Source organism: Nanorana parkeri, unplaced genomic scaffold (assembly GCF_000935625.1).
Source record: "Nanorana parkeri isolate BGI_ZX_2015 unplaced genomic scaffold, ASM93562v1 scaffold236, whole genome shotgun sequence".
NCBI lineage: Eukaryota > Metazoa > Chordata > Amphibia > Anura > Dicroglossidae > Nanorana > Nanorana parkeri.
The window spans coordinates 498,320-511,835 of NW_017306504.1; the positions used below are offsets into that span (position 1 = coordinate 498,320).

Genomic DNA, 13,516 nt, shown 5'->3' on the forward strand with positions numbered 1-13,516 from the left:
CGGGTCTTTTCTGCCCGTGCGTGCCCGCTAGGGGGCGCGCGCGAGCAGAAAAAAATTGCCGTCTGGAGACGGCAACCCGCAGATGCTGCAGTGCCGTCCGTCCGTTTTTTTACTACGGGCGGACGGCAAGAGGTTAAACTGTGTCACAGTAGTAACAACAAACGTTATGGTAGCAGGCACTTCTCTGTTCACTATAGCTTAGTATCTATGTTTATGTGTTTTAATAATGCCTCACTTACTTGATTTGTATCTTTTAATTACCTTTATAAAGAGGCATTGAATCACACTCTCTGAGCAATAGCCCTTCACTAACCTTTGCTTCCGATTCTTCTCTAAAACAACACAATTGTGAATTGCTAGCACAGCGGCCCCCTGGGATAACCTCTCCCCCTTAGGTAACCGATATTTATAACAAAAGAAAGAAAACAGGGGTTTGTGAGAGGTATACCACTACAGCATTGATTGTTTGTATAAAAATAGAATTTATTTTACATATAATGACTAATATAAAACAGACCATATATAATTTCCTTACACTACACCAAAGAAAAAATCATTAAAAAAGGAGCATAGACCCATATAGCATCTTATATCCCCTTATATTCAATATCATTCACTAGCACTCAGTGTATAAAATCAGTGGGGAATCAGTATATCCAGTCCCAACACGTCTCACATGTTGCTTCATCAGGGGATCATGGATTGATCGACCACTAAAAGTAGCTGGATATGGTCAGAGTTCCCTGTGTCGAGTGGAGTCGGGGATAATAACCCACCGACGTAACCACTCTGTCCAGAGTTGTCTCGCGGACCCCGGGGCTAGCAGATTGAGGGACTTCAAGGGTAGATGAGGATGCACAGTCGCCTGTAGTTAGTTGTAGCTTATGCTGTACTTGGATCGATTTTTCAAAGTTGTTCGTGTTCCAAGAGCCTGCCAATTCAAAGCAGCAGGAAGCATGGAGACCATCCCAACAAGCACCTCTCAGCAATCCTAAAGTCCCCCACATGTGGGCCAGCCGCATCCCCCATCCCCCATCCATGGCTGGCCCACGTGTGGGGGACTTTTTTAATGATTTTTTCTTTGGTGTAGTGTAAGGAAATTATATAGGGTCTGTTTTATATTATTAATTATATGTAAAATAAATTCTATTTTTATACAAACAATCAATGCTGTAGTGGTATACCTCTCACAAACCCCTGTTTTTCTTTCTTTTGTTATAAATTTCCCCTCTTCTCTGCTAGGATGCTGCTCACATTTGATGGGATTCCCTTTTCACCTACTCAGATCTGACAAGCCCTATTATTTCCAAAGGACATTTGCCCTTTGGAAATAAAAAAGATTAACCAGTTCCATAGTTTGGCAGGGTACTTGCCAGTCATTTATCAAAGAAGGATCATGTTACTGGCAATGCATTTTCCACTATTCTTCACACAATCATTCCCATGGTTATAAATGTGGCAACCGTGCAGCAAAAAAAGTAGCAAATGTTTTAGTCACAACACCCAGGGATGAATTTACTCTCTTGTTGCCCAAATCCCTGGCTCCTCAATGCACCCCCCTCCCCATCAACAGACTTGCAGACATCGCTGAGATCACTTGTACAAAATGAGCAGAGGCTTCTCCGCTGTATATTTATCCCTGCTTGCCCAAAGAAGGGCTAAATATAGAAAACAACTACCCACCAGGTGCCCGGAACTGCATGTCCCGGGCGTTGGGAGATAGGAATTCCACACCCCTGCTGCCCCTCTACTCCCTGCCACTCCAAGGCCAGGTCTCGATGGCCTTGTGGGAAATCCAGCCCTGACTACACTAATTTACCCTCAGCTGATCTGATCCTTCTTACTTCTTGCTCTATTTTTTTTCCTTCCCAGTTCATGTTTTTGCTTCTTACTCCACCTTTTTGCTTCTTACTCTACCTCTAGCTCATGATGGGCAGCCGCTAAATCTTTGCTTTCCATGTGTTCTTTAGTCTACGTGAGAAGGTGGCACCAAGTATCTTATCCTACAATACATCCTCAGTACATAAACCAAAGTGGTATTTGCTGGTTCTGGGAATATGCGAACACCAAAAAAGATGTCCACAGTGATTAAAGTGACAATAAACTCAGAAGTTAAATCTTAAAAATGCAATTAACCACCCTAATAATTAGCAAAAATGTTGCTTATTTGTGTATCACTCGGCTGTAGATCCTCATGGTCCTTGTGTGTGTTGTAAAGAAGCCACTGCTCCAAGCTCACATTTAGTTTACTATTTTGTGTTGAAATTGTAGTCCATAATATGAGTATTCTCTGTATTAAGTACATGCATTGATAACTAAAGTGTAATACTTGCAACACTCTCACTGACAATGCCTCCATCTCTTTTTTTTCCAGAGTATGTGTCTCTACTTCTTGAACTGAGGTGCTGGCTCAGAGATGTAAATCCTGGTGTCTGTGCAGTTCTCAACACAGATCCAACCCTTCTGCAGCCTCTCACTTTGTGATTTGCTGCAAAGAATAAAGTCCCAGTCTGATCACTGGGGTAGATGAGCCAGAAATGTTTCCTTCTACCTGCAGCAGGCTGGTGACATCATCTCAGTCCAAGCAAAATCCCACACTTGGACTTTAGAACTCCTTCTTAACCAGGACTCCTATATCCTTCCTAGTCACGCTGACTGACTTTTGTCATGACACTCTTTACAAATAATATCACATAGTAAAACAGGATTTTTAAAACCACATAAAATCTGTTTCTTGGAGTTCACTGAGGGACACAGGATTATGTTTTTCATAGACAACTGGGTTTTATTGCTACATACAGGAGGATTTGGACACCGGCAAGCACAAAAGCCATTTGCCAGGCAGGTATAACCCCCTCCCACTTTTAGCATACTTCTGTTTTGTAGAAAAGCAGTACTAGGAGTAGATCACAAACACAAATGGATGGAACCTGTGTCCCTTAATGAAATCCAAGAAATTGATTTTACCGTAATTTAAAAAAAATCCTGTTTTCTTTCTCATTCATTAGGTGATATAAGATTCAGTTATTCAGACCAGGTGGCAGTCTTGCAAATCTGGGAAGTAGTTGTCTGAGGGTGAAAAGCCTAAGAAGCACTCACAGACCTAGTAGAGTGTACTTTGACAGAAAAGGTGGAGGCCTCTGTGCCACCTTATCACTGCGCAAGACCAGAAATAATTCTTTAGAGGACAAGGCCACTAGCTTTGACACATGTCTCACAAAAATGATGGTAACAAGGAATGCAACCTTGTGATTAAGAATGGTAAGGGGAATATCCCTTATCGGTTCAAAAGGCAGTCTTTGAAGTACAGACAGAACCAGATTTAGATCCCATAGAGTCGCAGGTTGTTGTACAAGAAGAGCTATTTGAGAAACACCCTGTACAAAAGTCTTAATTAACAAATAGGAGTCTTGGGAATTAGATTTCATGGACCAAGATTTTACCTTTGATAGCACTCCAGGCCTAAATGCAGAAAGGTCAGAATTGTGCTCACGGATTATTTCCTGGTGTAAAAAAACTTTTCCTCGCACACGGGGGAAATACAATGCCAAAGGGGATTTATCCACAGGTTTAGGGGATTTAGAGGCCCAGGGTTTACAATTAAACTTAGCCCCCAGCTCAGGTCTGGCCCTGGAGATTGAGTTTTTGAAGTAACAAAAGGAATTATTCTCGGCCTCGGAGGGGGGGGCTTTTTTTGCTGTGGCAAATGAGTACTCGTACCCCCAGGAAAATCCTTTATGAGGGTTTCCAGAGAAGCACCAACGAGACTTTCATTCAAAAGGCTTAGGGACCAAACACTTTTTATATTACTGTTACACAGACCAACATTTTATTCAAAGAGTTCTCTGCATTTTCATCGGCAGGAGACTCATTTGGGAAATAAGACAGACAATATCGACTAACCTGTCTATGCAATTGTCTAATGCTGTGAGCAAAAGCTCAAAACGCTCTACAAGTAAAGAGTCAGTAAGGATAGCGAGTGGATCATTTGACAATGCTTTAATTAATTCTTCTAAGTTTTTCCAAACTGACATCACAGCTAAGACAGGTTGCAGATTGCATGCAAAAACAATTTTTTGGAAAGGGTTTCCAGACATTTGTCATTGGGATCATTAAACACTAGAGCACTAAATGTTAAAGCATCCTCAACGGGTATAGTAAGTGTTTTATTAGGGCACAAAATTCCCAGATCCACAATGGGAATATCCAGCTCTTAATAACAGCCTGCACCAGTAGCCATTGAAAACATAGTGAATAGGAGTGAATCATTTGTCAGGAGTTTTTCAGTCTAGCTACAGAACAGGTTCAAGGAAGGAGTGTGTCCAAAAGGTTCTTATAGTCTTGGGGCCTCTCAGGGATCCCAGACTAGTAACAGCACTAGTAGAAGCTACAGGCTGTTCTTCTATTTTTAAGGTGGCATGTACAACATCAATAAGAACCAATATGATCTTTTTTAGGCCTGGGAACTATGGCAGCGTTTTTTGGCACCTCAGGAACAAAATTTTAAGGATTTATGAGACTTCATCAGATAGATCCTCCACATTAGAAGGCTCAGACATCACTACAGTAGCGGGTATGTCAGATGATTTTTCGGGGTTAGGGTCAGGTTTAGGCCCCTCAATTCCAGGGGGCCACACGTGATGGAGCTAAGAAGAACTCTGATAAGTGTATTGATTCAAACAGGGGACAAAAATTCAAGGTGTTGGTATCAGGTCCCTGAAGAGGGACACTGCATGTTGTACCACTTAACAGGGGCAACTTAATTGAGAACACAAGATAATACAATGGATGATCACAAACTAGCTACTGAAAGCAGGAAAGGTTAAAATCGCTATAGCTGGCAAGGTCACTTGACCTGAGCCGAAACCGCTGTTCAGTGGCAACAGAGTGTGACATGTGACACTCCAACCTGTGGTGCAGCACTTAATTGTCCAGTGTGATGTGGTGGAAACCAAAATAAACAGGATAGTAATGATGGCACTCAATGGTTTTCATAAATATAATAGCTCCTGATGCTCAGCTCACATGTCATACACATTTAAGAGTCTTCAGAGAATGGGTCACACCAGAGCACCACAGCTTTGGACCTGGGAAGCACTCTATGTCTAAGACAGTACACAAAGTTCTGCAAAACACCACAAGCAGAGCCTTGTGCCAGCCCAAGTCACATTCCAGGCAGCCCGACAATCTTCAGTCCAGCGGGGTCTGGGTAAGGCCTCCAAAGCTGCTGATGATATGCCAATCCGCTTTTTTACTGTGATTTTGACGCTTTTTTTCTTCAGTTTAAAATAGGCTTTCAGGTGCAGTCCAGTGAGTTCCATTGCATTTGCATGCATTTTTGATGCGTTTGCATGCATTCCTTTGTGATCGGGTGCAGCTAAATTGAGACTAGCAGTATTTTTTCTGACTGCATCGGAATAGACTGTACTGGTGTTAACAGAGCTCCAGAAATCCCATTGGAAAGCATTGTGTGACGTGATTTTGATGCAGCTGCCAAACTGAACGGACTGCATTACAACTGCATCTGGTGTGAACTAGCCCTAAAATAGCTAGAAAAATATAGTAGAGAAAGTACAATAATCCTCCTAGAGCAAAACAGATGCATGATGGGAGTGGGTGCCTTGCTGGACAATGGCTTTTTTTATTTGCCAGTGTCCAAATTGACCTATAGATGGCAGTATAACACAAATCTATCTAAATAATTGAATCATGTCTTCCTTAACTGTTTCACTGCCAGAGCTGTTTTTGCATTTTTTGCACACATGTTAAAATGCACATTTCAGGTCGGAAGATTAGTTAACCCCCCCCCCCGAATTAATTATTTTCTAAAAGCAGAGACCTTGGCAAATCAAATGGTGGTAGTTGCAATTCTGACGTTAAATTTGTAGTTAATTTTAGTGCACACAAACACAATATATTACCCAATTTTTGGTAGAATACAAAAAATTAGTTTATGCTTAGTAAATAGATACCAGACATGTCAAGTCTTATAATTGCAGTGCCTGTGAAATGGCAACACATTTTGGAAACCAAAATTGTCCATAGATTATGCTTTAAAAGCCTTTACAGGTCATCAGTTTTGATGTAACAGTTAATGATGACCATATAATGGATTCTTTCACGCATCATGCACCCTGATACCTAACATGTGTGATGCAATCACCGGTTTCATACATAGGTACACTTGGCGCATGCATGCACATTTGTATGTGCATGTACATAGGAGCAGATGGTTTTTAAAATGTTTTTGTGCTTGATCAGCTTCTTCCCCCGCCACTGTGACCCAGAAATGAAAGCTCAGAAACTGGAAGGGACAAATTGCTCATTGCTTACGGCTTCATTTACTGCAGAGCCCATCAGTAAATAGATATTCGGTGATTATGCTCTGCTCTCTCCCATGACTCCTGCTATCGTGGTCCCTAGCCCACATAAGGGGAAATAAACATCCTGAGTGTGATACATTTTGAAACATGGGACTGCACAAAGTCCGGCGTCATAATCAGGACAATGGAACCTGGTTTCTTTTCGGACTTTCTTTCCATTGTCATCTCTCTTTGAGCAGCAAACTACGCACATCCTGGTAGGTGCTGCCTTTTTTGCGGTTGGCGGAATGTAGTCCATAAAGTGACGACCAGTCAGGCGTTCTGGATTGACAACGTCAACAGCACGACGTCCAAGTCTGTTCACAGCTACTGATGGCTTCTGGTAGTTGAGAAAAATCCGCTCAGCCACCTTCCATATAAAGTCAGAATGAACAAGAGGCTTGTCAATCTTTGCTCTGTGCAGGATATATGCATTCCAAAGCATTGTTCCAGAAGATGCCTGAAGATCTTTTAATAATATTTTTTTGTTGTTTGCGCATAGCCGGATAAAATGTCATTGCCTGATCGGCTCAGTCGACACCTCCATTGTGTTGTTATAGTCTATCACGACTTGCGGCTTCAGCACATCTTTCCCACCTTTTGTGTGGACCATGGCAGTGGAGGTATTGTGCACAGAACTCATAAGACACACGTCTTTCTTGTCTCGCCATCGCATTGCCATCATTTTACCCTTCTGCCAGGCAACCATTTCTTCGGTTTTTAGTTTTTTCTTGGCAAACATAGATGGCATGTCACGTCGGTTAGGCCTAACGGTACCATATGCATCCATCTTGTTTTGCAGCAAAATCTCATACAGTTCCGGAGACGTGTAGAAATTGTCCCTGGTCACACAATATCCCTGGTTCAGCAATGGCTCCAGCAGTGTAAGGACAGATGATGTGGCCATCCCATAGCCGCTGTACCTGGGGTTGAACTTCGTGCCTTTACCGGTGTAAATGACCGAATTCCAGATGTACCCAGTGGATGACTCGCAGAGCATATAGGATTTGATGCCAAACCGCACTCTTTTGGATGCAATGTACTGTATCCAGCTTAGGCGTCCCTTGTAGGCCATCAAACTTTCATCCACGCTGACGTCCCTTTCTGGCACGTAGGTCCGCTGGAAATTGGTCACAATCATTTGGCATACCTCCCAGATTTTTTTTAGTTTGGGCGCAGGATGCGTGGCCTCATCAAATTCTTCATTGTTCGTGAAGTGGAAATACTTCATGATGAGGGAAAACCGGTATTCTGACATCACGGTGCCAAAAAACGGAGTGGCCAGTAACTTATTGGTGGTCCAGTACCATTTCTGGAGCGGTTTCCCCACCACCCCCTGAAGAATGATGAGTCCCAGAAACTGCCAGATGTCCTCTTTGGTCACCGGTTCCCACTTTCTGCTTCTGGAAAACCTGGCATGCAGCGTAGCGGATTGCTGCTCTTGGTAGCGATTTGTCTCCGTGACAATTTTTTCAATTACCTCCTCAGTGAGGAATAATTGCAGGTATGCCAGAGGGTTGTCACGCTCAACATCTACCTTCATCCCAGGTGATCCAGTGAACGGGAATCTTGGGGGCGCTACCTGGTCCGTATCGCAGTCAATAGGGCACCAAGTGCGCACATCGCTGAGGTCAGGTGCAGGATCATCGCCGTTGTCACTTGCCAGATCAGTGTCAGACGTGTCAGACGACAAATCTCCCCACGACTCACTATCGCTCACTTCTGCGAGAACCTCCGTGTCGCTGTCACTCAACTGGTCCAAAAATGCTTTTGTAGTAACGTGGCGCTTTTTTGATGCCATGTTATAAAAATTTTATGAGCACAAATGACAGCACAAATGGCAGTAAAATGGCAGGCAAGGGGCACTGTATAGTTATCAAGTGTCAGATCTGAGGTGATACAGTGTAGTCCTCTCAGATTACACTGTATCAGCTCTTATGTGTGTTTCACTTTTGAATTTGCCACCCAGTTCCGCTCCCATGCGCCGCTGCTGCTCGCAGGGAACGGAACCAGGAAGTCAGATGCCGGCTGGCGATCATGGCGGAGGACATAGATCATTCTCGCCGGCGATCATAGCGGATGACATCGCTGGATCGCCAGGAGAAGGTAAGAAAACTCCGCTGACAGCTCTGCAATGTTACCCCGAGCGTGACTCGGAGTTACCGCTCCTGGCAGAGAAAATGAACCCCGAGTCACGCTCGGGATTACCGCCAGGGAGGTTAAGGAAAAAATATGACAGTCAATTTGTTAGATGTAAACACACTGCTTAGTGTGTTCAAAATCCTTGCTGCCACTGATGTTAGACTTACGAAAAAGTTGTTAATAAAAACTTTGCCTGTGGCCTATCACAGTAATCTACTGGTAAACTGTGCCCTTTCCCACTCTCCTCACAAGAGTATAATACATTTTAGGCACATTTGAAAAGTTTCTCTACATGTGTCATTGCAGACACTGGTTTTGACTCTATGGGACGAACAAACCAAAGTGTCCATCAATGGTTTGACGTGTACTGCCATAATCCTGTATTGTCGCATTTTTTTCTGTATGCATCAAATATACTGATTTTATACTTTGTTATGCAATCTATAAAATTTTAATGAAGATCTATTGTTCAAAAAATGTTTTTGAAAAGTTTCAAATGTTTTTCTCTTTATTTTAGAAACATTCTAAATGCATTTGTATCGTCTTTGTTTCTCTTATCTGCAGATGTTCAATATATAAAGAGGAGAGACATTGTTCTGAAGAGAGAACTTGGGGAAGGAGCGTTCGGAAAGGTGTTCCTTGCTGAGTGTTATAACCTCAGCCCAACCAAAGACAAGATGCTTGTTGCTGTCAAGGTAACAGTTGCAAAAGAAAATACTTTACTGAGGCATGCAATACCTATTATTTCACTGTATGATACAAATAAGAGAAAGTGATGACCTACATTTTGATATTTCTGGATGTAGACAATTATTTAATTTTGATTCACACAACAAACTAGACAGATATCCCATCATTTAGAACTATTCATTATAATAGAAAGCCTAAGAATCAATTGTAGTTTATTTACATAGGTTTTACAACATTGTCATCTGTTAGTAGCATATCACTTGTAGTATAAAATGATAGAAAACATGTGCTCTTTCAAAACAACAAAGTATAAGATAATACAGTGTCCCATAATTTACATCAATGCTTTTCAGCTTAAGGCTGGGTTCACACCTGAGCGTATTTTTTTAGCTCGCTTTTCAGCGTTTTTTAGCGCGTTTTTACGTATAGTGAAACGCACGTTTCACTGGCGGTATAATTGTTTTGTTGTTTTTTCCTTATTTTCTCTATTAAAAAAAAAAAATTTTGTTTCAATCTTAAACTTCCCGCCGGCTCCGCCTCCCTGCGACGCGGCCGCTAGCAAGGGATGGAACCCGGAAGTCGTCAGCCGCCGGAGGACACAGCGGGGATCGTGTACAAGGTAAGACCTGTACGCTGCATTCCCGAGTGTGGCTCGGGGTTACCACTTTGTTAACCCCGATCCACACTCGGGAATACCAATGGAAACGCGTGGCAAAACGCCCCAAAGAAGCTCCTGTACTTCTTTGGGCGTAGCACGTTTTGCAGCGCATTCCTACGCACTGTAAAATGCCCAGGTGGGAACCATGCCCATAGGCAATCATTGGTTTTCACATGTTGAGCGTTTTACAGGTGTGAACCAGGCATTATTGTATTGTGTTTACCTTATGTATACTAAGCATTTCCTGATGTAAGCCAACTCAGAAATATCTCTAAAGAATGTGAATGTATAGGCAGTGGCCCCTAAATGTGCGTGAATGTGTTCCAAGCCGTTTTTTTAAAGTACCTAAAAATGCTTTTTATTCTGTATATGTGTGATTATTTGCTAGAACATTTAAAGTTAATCAGAATTGCTAACACATAAAAGTACACTTTGAACCTGCCAGAGAACCCATAAAAGTACATATATTAAAGGTACATAGTCTGTTTTAATTGTGTTACTTTATTGAGTGTCTACAGGGGAAAATACAACTAATTGCAAAGAAAAGCTGTATAGAAACATTTTAAGGCAATGCAATGTCACTCAAAATGTACTGCATATTTAGTGCCAGCAGGCAGCCCCTTTAATCTGCCTGGAAGAATGTCACAAACCTGACTGCAGATTGTTGCTCCCTCCCTGGCATTGATGTACAGCAAAAGGAGAAAGCCAAGAGCATAGGAGGAAGCCCACCCTTAGCAACAGGGCAGGAAGATTCTACCTAGGCACCTAGGGCACAGGATTGTAACCTCTCCCACAGTGTGTCAGAGATTGTCGGGTCCAGGTACATCGTGGGTGATTACTGTGGAATGATGAAAGGATCAAAACAAATTCAGCAGCTCATTAGGGGGTAATGCTACACACTCAACATCTATAAGGAATGGGTGGCAGCGTTTACTAGGGTTGAACATAGGTTGGACCTAAAGCCAGCCTGTTCAGTTTGGTGAATATCTAATTCTATAATGAGTTCGATCCACTTTTTTTGTGCAGAACTCCGCCAGGAGATCCCAATTTGAAGCCAAGGCTTGACAAAGAGGGTTACCCTCGAAACGCGTAGCCGCCAACTCATCCTACAGGGGTGTTTCACAACATAGCACATCTCCCTTGGACTCACGAGCATTGACCAACACCGCTCACTGGACTTTCTAGCGTTCGCGCCGCACACCACACAGCAATACACTGCTCAGTGCGGATTCCAGCTGCCGGGCAGGTCTCCCTCTCCTGCTCCAGTAGCCGCGGCTCGGCCCGGCCAGCCGAGTACACGGCCTGGGGATACCCTGGACATTTCAGATCTTCCTGTCCGGGAATACATAGATAAACATTGTTGACCATACGGGATCACAGGGATTGTATGTGCCCATCCATGACATCACAACCGTAAGTTATACACTTACCATTTCAATTCCAACCATTCAGCCATTCACAGCAGGCTGCTCAGTATTTAATCATTATCTCAGGTAGTTGCGCTCTTCTATGTATTTTTTCTGTTGAACAGTTTGGTGAATAGGCAAATAAACTGGCAATGTCAGCCAAAAGTCTGATTATGGTAGCACTAAGGCTGGAAAATGAAAGATCCCTGACTGGCTGGTGTTTGTAAATAGACCAGACAGGGAATCCTGGGTGATGTCATTGACCAAATATACTTGCCCAAGTATGCTTGCTCGCTTGCCCAGACCTTGATTTATTTATTTATTTTGCACAAGGTCCTTACCTTATAATTTGGAACTGCACTTTGCTTAGGAGCATCACACTGAAAACCCCAAACCTCCTTGGTGTAGTCCCTGGTTAAGATTGGACTTTTCTTAGACTTTGTGCCTAATTGAATACTTTCCAATGGTGATTGAGAGGGCTGACAAACCCATTACACAAACAAACATACAGTGCTTTAGCAGATTCATTTATGTACTGTATTTATGCATCATAAAACCACTGATAAAGCTATTCTCCTAATAAATATTGGCCAAACTGTCTTGCAAGTTCTTCATTTAGATGAGTTAATTACATTATTCAGAAGGAATGGCAAACCGAGTCTAATTAGCATTTGCTACCTTCAATTACTGGTTTTGATTCACATGATTTTAATCATGTTTCATGACAGATTTTCATTGAGCCACTTGGCCAAAACATTAATGTTAAAAAGGAGGCTAGGATAGAAGCAACCTCAGGGTCTACCCAATATATTGCTTTTTGACATGATTGCATTGAGAGAAGGTTAAGTACAGTGTCTCTGACAGGCATGTGTTTTATACCTCAAGAGACTTTAAACATGGCTTTCTGCAGCAGATGCTCACTTAGGAGCTTAATGACTAAACGCCATTTTGAAAGAGTAAATGAGCCAGGATGGCACTCCGACAAGAAAAGTTCACTCGGCAAGAGCTACTACTATAGTTATAAATGCCAGTTTGGAACAAACTCAAATTTATACATTAAAGTTTTTTTGCTCCATATTAGGGCAGAGGGAAAATTAAATCATATTTGACCTTTCTAATCTTGTAAATGGCAGCTAGTCAGACCAAGTGATAGAATGACTACTTGCCCAGGGCATTCAAGTCTCCATTAATAAAATAATCTATCTATCTATCCTTCTTTCTAAATAATAATAATAATAAATTATTATAGAATGTTTTTAAATTTAAGGTATAAAACAGGTGGTGCTGTTTTGTTTAATCATTTTTTTATTATGTAGTAGCATAACCACACATGCATTTTTTTAAGTCGTGTTCAAGATAAACAACGCAAGTAAAAACCAGAGAATATTTAGAGGCCACCTGAGGCACTTTCTATAGAAAAAACTTTGGGGTTGATTTGAGAATTCAATTTGCAAAAAATTGCCCAATTATATGCAAGGAAAAAAAACAGCATTTTTTTCATACATAATTGGATGATGAAAATCATTAGAGCTTCACCTCATTCACTAAGCTAATGGGAAACTCCATTGCAAAATGAACAGCCTATTTGTCTTTAGAGAAAAAATAAAACTTCTATTTGCTCACCCTTTTTCAGTGGTCAAACTATAAATGATGGTGCACTGGAACTAATTCTGAAAAAGGAGCCTAATTGTAAATACACTTTAGTCTAGTTCCTTCTTATGAAGTCTTCAAAGCCTAGCACTAATGTAAACAGCAAATTACAGTTAGGAAATTAAATGTGAAGACAAGATAAATTATTTTTCCCTGTTTAGAGCATGCAAAGCTCTATGGTTCCATATGACTCACAGGGCCTATAGAAATGTGTATTCTCTGTAGCTACACCCTTGGTCTTCCTTTAGATGTACAGCACTACCAAATAATGCATTATGAGAGAAAATGGTTTATTTAACATGGAAATTGACTTGTGTCAATTAGGTAGTTACAAATGGAGTGAAGATTGTTCTCAAACTGGTAAAGATTTCTACCTTTGGCTTCTCTAAGACAATATTGAAGAAAGAATTGCTAATTTGTGAACCCATCACTATATTAAATGTGAATATAGGAGGGTGAAAGTCTATTCCAGTGATTTCTTGTCAATAAAACATCCACTCTCTCATATTTATTTTGCGGCTACTTAAAAAACAACAGTGCCTTGAGCAGTTTCTATTATTATTATTTATTATTATCATCAATAATATTATTGTTATTATGTAAACTAA

At 41.5% G+C, this 13,516-nt stretch overlaps 1 protein-coding gene across 1 annotated transcript in view; it reads left to right on the forward strand.

Annotated features, from left to right (window-relative positions):
* The window catches only part of NTRK3 (neurotrophic receptor tyrosine kinase 3), a 588,664-nt gene that overhangs the window by 491,369 nt on the left and 83,779 nt on the right, over positions 1–13,516 (forward strand). The window contains exon 13 of the mRNA XM_018556369.1: positions 9,069–9,199. Coding sequence (XP_018411871.1) covers positions 9,069–9,199 — 131 coding nt within the window. The remainder of the gene's footprint in view (positions 1–9,068; positions 9,200–13,516) is intronic.